At 38.9% G+C, this 8,206-nt stretch overlaps 1 protein-coding gene across 1 annotated transcript; it reads right to left on the reverse strand.

Annotated features, from left to right (window-relative positions):
• Positions 1–321: 321 nt before the first annotated feature.
• On the reverse strand, positions 322–7,684 carry LOC116025436 (dentin sialophosphoprotein-like). Its single transcript, XM_031266665.1, has 2 exons — positions 935–7,684; positions 322–840 (listed from the first exon to the last, which is right to left on the reverse strand). Exons 1-2 carry the CDS (start codon positions 7,682–7,684, stop codon positions 322–324), a joined length of 7,269 nt encoding a protein of 2,422 aa, XP_031122525.1.
• Between the last annotated feature and the right edge of the window lie 522 nt (positions 7,685–8,206).

The following is an 8,206-nucleotide window of genomic DNA, read 5'->3' on the forward strand; positions in this document are numbered from 1 at the left end:
GTTTTGTACTTAAACTTTGGTCAAAGAAATTCATGCTCTCCATTTTATTGCGTGCCTTTCTCGCAGTTTTTTGCAATCATTGAACATTTCTCTGTTGTGCCAATAAAGGGAAATATTTGTAGCAGAATCTCTAGCAAAGAATGACAACTTTTAACAGTTAACATATATATGCTCAATTATAGGTACAAGGATCATTTCCATTTCTGGGATAATCTAGAAAAACTATTTATGTATTACAATGCTTTCTCGCTCGCTAGATGGTTGCCATCTGGGGCTATAATAGCTAGCTAATGGAATAACTATGCTAACTAGTTCTATGATCTATTTCTGCATTAATCCAGTACTAGTTTTCTTATTGACCAGCTCAGAAAATGGTGGTTCACAATAGTCTTGATTGAGCAAGAGCTCAGACAGATGCTTATTCATGGCTCCAGAGAGGTGAATACCATCCCAGCTAATGTAATCATCAGGATCTGAGCATTTGGACGCACCAGACATGCCACACATCGTGTTCCTATCAAAGTTGAATTCTCCTCCTCCTCCCCCACAACATGCTTTTTTAGTCTCCTTGAAATTGTAATTTCCAGGATCATTGAATATTGTTAAGAATGCCTTCCAGTAATTTGCATATATGATTGTGCACTGAGGGTACTGCCTTCTGAACCTTTCGATAATCTTCTGGAGCAGTTTATTGTGAAGGTCTATTGCCGTGTTTACATTTGAATTACACCCCATCTGATCAAGTTCTTGAGCTGGACATGAAGATATGCTTACAGGAAAGCAGCCTACTGGTGGTAAACCTTGTACTACAATGTGTTTTGCTCCTGCATTGAGCACCGCCTGCATATCAAGAAAATTGAAAGATTACTAGATTAGCAATGAGTATTCATACCAAATTTCAAAGGACATACATATTTCTCAAATATATACATACCTGAAGAAGTTGTGTGGTATGATGAATGCATAACTGTGAGATTCCTCGCATAGAAACGATAGACTTGCTATTGATTTGGAAGTAATCTGAGACACCTATTGCACCTAACCAGAAGAGTGCATTCTCAATATCAGCCTTACAACGAGCATCAGCAGCATTATGACAGCCCTTAGATTGCAAAAACTTGTTGAACCAAATTATTTGAGAGTGAAAGTTAAGAGGAATGTTTGTCCAAGTGAACGAATGTGCTTTATTAGAGGTGTAGTACTCTCTGGAGAGAGATGTTGATCCAGCAATAGCAAAATTCATTCCAGACTCAGAACTCATTGAAGCACTTGTGCCACTACTTGACCATGAAGAACTTTTATGGCTATGACGTGACCATGAAACATTATGGGATAATGAACCACCAGCTGAAATTCCATGTGATGATGAATCACCTGAAATGCCATGTGATGATGAACCACTTGAAGTGCTATGTGATGATGAACCACCCGAAATACTATGTGATGATGAACCACCCGAAATGCTATGTGATGATGAACCACCTATGTGGCTTTTTGCTGATGAAGCACCGGTGTTATCCATTGATGATGAATCATTTGTTTCGCCTGAAGCACCTGTCTGGTTGTTTAATGATGAACCACCTTCTTTATCCATTGATGATGAATCATTTGTTCCACTTTTTGACGATGAAGAATTCGTGTTATTAGCCGATGAAGCATTTGTGCCGCTATTAGAAGATGCAGAATCTGTGTTACTTTCTGAAGGTGAAGTGTTTGTGTTGCTCGTCGAGGATGAATCATGTGTATTGCTTTGTGATGATGAAGTGCTTGTGTTGTTATTTGACATTGAAGCGTCAATGTTGCCTTTTGAAGATGAATCTTCAGTGTTACTGTTTGACGATGAATCATCTGTGTTGCTTTTTGATGATGATGTGCCTATCTCACTATTTGATGATGAAGTATCTTTGTTGTTCTTTGAAGATGAAGCGTCTGTGTTGTTCTTCGAGGATGAAGTGTCTGTGTTTGATGATGATGCATTTGTGTCGTCGTTTGATGATGAAATATCTTTATTACTCTTTGATGATGAAGTATTTGTATCATCATTTGAACCATTTGTGTTGCTATTTGATGATGACGTGCCTGTCTCGCTATTTGATGATGAAGTATCTTTGTTGTTCTCTGAAGATGAAGCGTTTGTGTTGTTCTTTGAGGATAAAGTGTCTGTGTTTGATGATGAAGCATTTGTATCATCATTTGAACCATTTGTGTTGCTATTTGATGATGACGTATCTTTGTTGTCCTCTGAAGATGAAGCGTCTGTGTTGTTTTTTGAGGATGAAGTATCTGTGTTTGACGATGAAGCATTTGTGTCTTCATTTGATGATGAAACATTTGTATCATCATTTGAACCATTTGTGTTGCTATTTGATGATGACGTGCCTGTCTCACTATTTGATGATGACGTATCTTTGTTGTCCTCTAAAGATGAAGCGCCTGTGTTGTTCTTTGAGGATGAAGTGTCTGTGTTTGACGATGAAGCATTTGTGTCTTCATTTGATGATGAAGCATTTGTATCATCATTTGAACCATTTGTGTTGCTATTTGATGATGACGTGCCTGTCTCACTATTTGATGATGACGTATCTTTGTTGTCCTCTAAAGATGAAGCGCCTGTGTTGTTCTTTGAGGATGAAGTGTCTGTGTTTGACGATGAAGCATTTGTGTCTTCATTTGATGATGAAACATTTGTATCATCATTTGAACCATTTGTGTTGCTATTTGATGATGATGTGCCTATCTCACTATTTGATGATGACGTATCTTTGTTGTCCTCTGAAGATGAAGCGCCTGTGTTGTTCTTTGAGGATGAAGTGTCTGTGTTTGACGATGAAGCATTTGTGTCTTCATTTGATGATGAAGCATTTGTATCATCATTTGAACCATTTGTGTTGCTATTTGATGATGACGTATCTTTGTTGTCCTTTGAAGATGAAGCGTCTGTGTTGTTCTTTGAGGATGAAGTGTCTGTGTTTGATGATGAAGCATTTGTGTCTTCATTTGATGATGAAGCATTTGTATCATCATTTGAACCATTTGTGTTGCTATTTGATGCATTTGTATCATCATTTGAACCATTTGTGTTGCTATTTGATGATGACGTGCCTGTCTCACTATTTGATGATGACGTATCTTTGTTGTCCTCTGAAGATGAAGCGTCTGTGTTGTTCTTTGAAGATGAAGTGTCTGTGTTTGATGATGAAGCATTTGTGTCTTCGTTTGATGATGAAATATCTTTATTACTCTTTGATGATGAACCATTTGTATCATTATTTGAAGATGACTTATCTGCATTACTCTTCGATGATGAAGTATCTGTGTTGCTATTTGAAGATGAAGTATCTGCATTACTCTTCGATGATGAAGTATTTGTGTTGCTATTTGACGATGAAGTATTTGAGGCATTGTTTGTATCATTATTTGATGATGAAGCATTTGTATCATCATTTGAAGATGATGTATTTGCATTGCTCTCTGATGATGAAGTATTTGAGTCATTGTTTGTATCATCATTTGTATTATCATTTAAAGATGATGTATTTGCATTACTCTTTGATGATGAAGTATCTGTGTTGATATTTGAAGATGAAGTATCTACATTGCTCTTCGATGATGAAGTATCTGTGTTGCAATTTGATGATGAAGTATTTGAACCATTATTTGAGGATGAAGCATCTATGTTGCCACTGGACGATGAAACATCTATGCCACCCTTTGGTGATGAATTATCTTGGCTACTTTCTGCAGATGAATAATCCTTACTACTTTGTGATGATGAAGAATTGTTACTAATTTGTGATAATGAAGAATCCTTACCGCTTTGTGATGATGAATAATCATTATTGCACTTTGCCGATGAAGACTCTTTATTGTCCTTTGATGATGAATGATCATTGTGAGTCTTTGACTTTGAAGAATCTTTATGCCTCTTTGAAGATGAATGATCTTTGTCACTCTTTAACTTTGAAGAATGTTTATTGCTCTTCGATGATGAGTGATCTTCGTAACTCTTTGACTTTGAAGAATTTTTATTGCTGTTTGATGATGAATGTTCTTTGACACTCTTTGACTTTGAAGATTCTTTATGGCTCTTTGATGGTGAATGATCTTTGTCACTCTTTAACTTTGAAGAATGTTCATGGCTCTTTAATGATGAGTGATCTTCGTAACTCTTTGACTTTGAAGATTCTTTATGGTTCTTTGATGATGAATGTTCTTTGACACTCTTTGACTTTGAAGATTCTTTATGGCTCTTTGATGATGAATGATCTTTGTCACTCTTTGACTGTGAAGATTCTTTATGGCTCTTTGATGATGTATGATCTTTGTCACTCTTTGACTTCGAAGATTCTTTATGGCTCTTTGATGATGAATGATCTTTGTGACTCTTTGACTTTGAAGAATCTTTATGACTCTTTGATGATGAATGATCTTTGTGACTCTTTGACTTTGAGGAATCTTTATGGTTCTTTGACGATGAATGATCTTTGTGACTCTTTGAATTTGAATAATCTTTACCACCCGTTGATGGTGAATGATCACAGCCACCCATTAATGATGACGATGTAGTATTATTTTCAGTCTTTGATGATGAAGCATATGTGCAATTTACTGAAGATGAAGTATCTATGCCACCGATTGACGATGAATGATCTGCGTTGGTTTTTGATGATGAATCATTTGTGCTACTATTTGAGGATGAACCATCGGTTCCACTTATTGATGATGAAGAATCTGTGTTATTTTGTGATGATGAAGCATTTGTGCTATTGTTTGTGGATGAGGTGTCGCTGCCACCGGTTGATGATGATTCATCTTTGCTACTCTTTGATGATGCCTCATCCGCGCTGCTCTTTGATGATGACTCATCTGTACTGCTTTTTGATGATGAGGTATTTGTGTTTCCCTTAGATGATTCATCATCTGTGCCACTCTTTGATGATGACTCTTCTATGCTGCTCTTTGATGATGAAGTATCATCTGTACCACCTTTTGATGATGAATCATCTTTGCCACTCTTTGATGATGACTCATCTGTGTTGTTTTTTGATGATGACTCATTTGTGCTGCTCTTTGATGATGAAGTATCATCTGTGCCGCCTTTTGATGATGATTCATCTTTGCCACTCTTTGATGATGATTCGTTCGTGCTGTTGTTTGAAGATGACTCACTTGTACTGCTTTTTGATGATGAGGTATTTGTGCTCCCCTTAGATGATAAATCATCTATGTCGCCCTTTGATGATGAATCATCTGTGCTGCTCTTTGATGATGACGTATCATTTGTGTCACCTTTTGATGACGAATCATCTTTGCCACTCTTTGATGATGACTCGTCTGTGCTGTTTTTTGATGATGACTCATCTGTGTTGCTCTTTGATGACGAAGTATCATCTATTCCGCCCTTTGATGATGATTCATCTGTGTCGTCCTTTGATGATGATTCATCTTTACCATCCTTTGATGATGACTCATCTATGCTGCTCTTTGATGATGACTCACCTGTACTATTTTTTGATGATGAGGTATCTGTGCTTCCCTTAGATGATTCATCATCTGTGCCACCCTTTGATGATGACTCATCTGTGCTGCTCTTTGACTTTGAGGAATCTTTATGGTTCTTTGATGATGAATGATCTTTGTGACTCTTTGAATTTGAATAATCTTTACCACCCTCTGATGGTGAATGATCACAACTACCCATTGATGATGACGATGTAGTATTATTTTTAGTTTTTGATGATGAAGCATATGTGCAGTTCTCTGAAGATGAAGTATCTTTGCCATCGATGGACGATGAACGACCTGTGCTGGTTTTTGATGATGAATCATTTGTGCTACTATTTGAGGATGAACCATCGTTTCCACTTATTGATGATGAAGAGTTTGTGTTACTCTGTGATGATGAAGCATTTGTGCTATTGTTTGTAGATGAGGCACTGCTACCATCGGTTGATGATGATTCATCTTTGTTACTCTTTGATGATGACTCATCTGCGCTGCTCTTTGATGATGACTCACCTGTACTGCTTTTTGATGATGAGGTATCTGTGTTCCCCTTAGATGATTCATCATCTGTGCCGCCCTTTGATGATGACTCGTCTATGCTGCTCTTTGATGATGAAGTATCATCTGTACCACCTTTTGATGATGAATCATCTTTGTCATTCTTTGATGATGACTCGTCTATGCTACTTTTTGATGATGACTCATTTGTGTTGCTCTTTGATGATGAAGTATTATCCGTGCTGCCCTTTGTTGATGACTCGTCTGTGCTGCTCTTTGATGATGAAGTATCATTTGTTCCGCCCTTTGATGACGATTCATCTTTAGCGCCCTTTGATGATTCATCTTTGTCATTCTTTGATGATGACTCGTCCGTGTTGCTCTGTGATGATGACTCACCTGTACTGTTTTTTAATGATGAGGTATCTGTGCTTCTCTTAGATGATTCATCACCTGTGCCACCCTTTGATGATGATTCTTCTGTACTGCTCTTTGATGACGACTCATCTGTGCTGCTCTTTGATGATGAAGTATCATCTGTGCCGCCCTTTGATGATGATTCATCTTTGCCACTCTTTGATGATGACTCACTTGTACTGTTTTTTGATGATGAGGTATCTGTACTTCCCTTTGATGATTCATCATCTGTGCCGCCCTTTGACGATGACTCATCTGTGCTCTTTGCTGATGATTCATCTGCATTGCTCTTTGATGATGATGATGATTCATCTTTGCCATTGTTTGATGAACCGTCACTCGACATTTCAGAACTTGCTCCACCATGGCCCGACATTTCAGAACTCGATCCACCGTGACTAGACATCGAAGAACTCGATCCGCCGTGACTAGACATCGAAGAACTCGAACCGCCGTGACTAGACATCGAAGAACTCGATTCGCCGTGACTAGACATCGAAGAACTCGATCCGCCGTGAGCCGACATCGAAGCACTCGATCCGCCGTGAGCCGACATCGAAGAACTCGATCCGCCGTGAGCCGACGTTTCAGAACTCGATCCGCCGTGAGCCGACATCGAAACACTCGATCCGCCATGAGCCGACATCGACGCACTCGCTCCGGCGTGAGCCGACACCGAAGCACTCGCTCCGCCGTGAGCCGACACCGAAGCACTCGCTCCGCCGTGAGTCGACATCGAACCACTAGCTCCGCCGTGAGCCGACATCGAACCACTCGCTCCGCCGTGAGCCGACATCGAGCCACTCGCTGCGCCGCCATGCACGGAAGTACTGACGTTGTGATGCGAAGACATAGAAAACGAATGACTACTAGAGATTTGGTGATGGTGGGAGAACGAAGCGCTTGCGCCGCTTCTCGCCGTCCCGGAAACGCTCTGGTAGGGGATCGGCGGTTGTAGAGACAGGGATTCCGCAACATGATCAATGATCAATCGGCCGTCGGTCAACCTCCGATTGTTGTACGTATGAAATGTTTGCGGCAAGGACGACACCCGCTGCACATGTTCTTTAAGGTTCCCGATGGCGTGCGCGTTTCCCGTGTCTGTCTCCGACTCCCCAAAAGAGTACACCTTCAGAAAACTGCCCGAGTAGTTGCCGTTGCCGTTGGATCTTCCATCTCCATCGGAGTTGTTGTCAGCAGATGAAAAATAGAATAACAGTAAAAACAAAAAAAAGGTTAGAGGCAGGGATAATATTTCTGGCATGATCTTTTTTTTTTTTCTTTTTTTTTGGGTTTTTAAAAATAATTTTGATTTTTTTTGTTTTTTTTTAAATAATTTTTTTGTTTTTATTTTTTTAAAATAATTTTTGTAAAGATTTTGTTGTGTAAAGAATACCAACAGTAGAAGGGTGCTATTTATACATGTTGGCGGTTGGTTTGGTCGAGGAAAGCGTAAGGGAAGAATAAAGGGTGACCTTAGATTTAAAGAATGGTATGAAATGATGGGACACAGTCAAGAGGTTTGTAATGTCACAGAAGAAAACCAGAATTGTCTCTGGTAAATGTTCTGTAACTAACTTAACTGTCATGCGTCAAGTTTCCTTATTATGCCACATATACATAACTATATATGATTTAGTTAGGAAATCACTAATTTTAGTCTTGCATGCTTAGCTTTACACACCAGGCCACTGCATGCATAATTATTTCTTAGGTCAAATTATGCTTATACTATCTAATAAGTTTTACTGATAAATGCTAAAATATATGGAACTGGTGTTGCTAA

This window comes from Ipomoea triloba, chromosome 7, assembly GCF_003576645.1.
Source record: "Ipomoea triloba cultivar NCNSP0323 chromosome 7, ASM357664v1".
Classification (NCBI taxonomy): Eukaryota; Viridiplantae; Streptophyta; class Magnoliopsida; order Solanales; family Convolvulaceae; genus Ipomoea; species Ipomoea triloba.

Bases quoted from the DNA above. Each gene is read 5' to 3' on its own strand.
- LOC116025436 (XM_031266665.1), bottom strand. From the start codon at position 7,684: ATGCCAGAAATATTATCCCTGCCTCTAACCTTTTTTTTGTTTTTACTG. The intron at 841-934 runs GTATGTATATAT...CTTGATATGCAG, and splicing joins ATACCACACAACTTCTTCAG to GCGGTGCTCAATGCAGGAGC.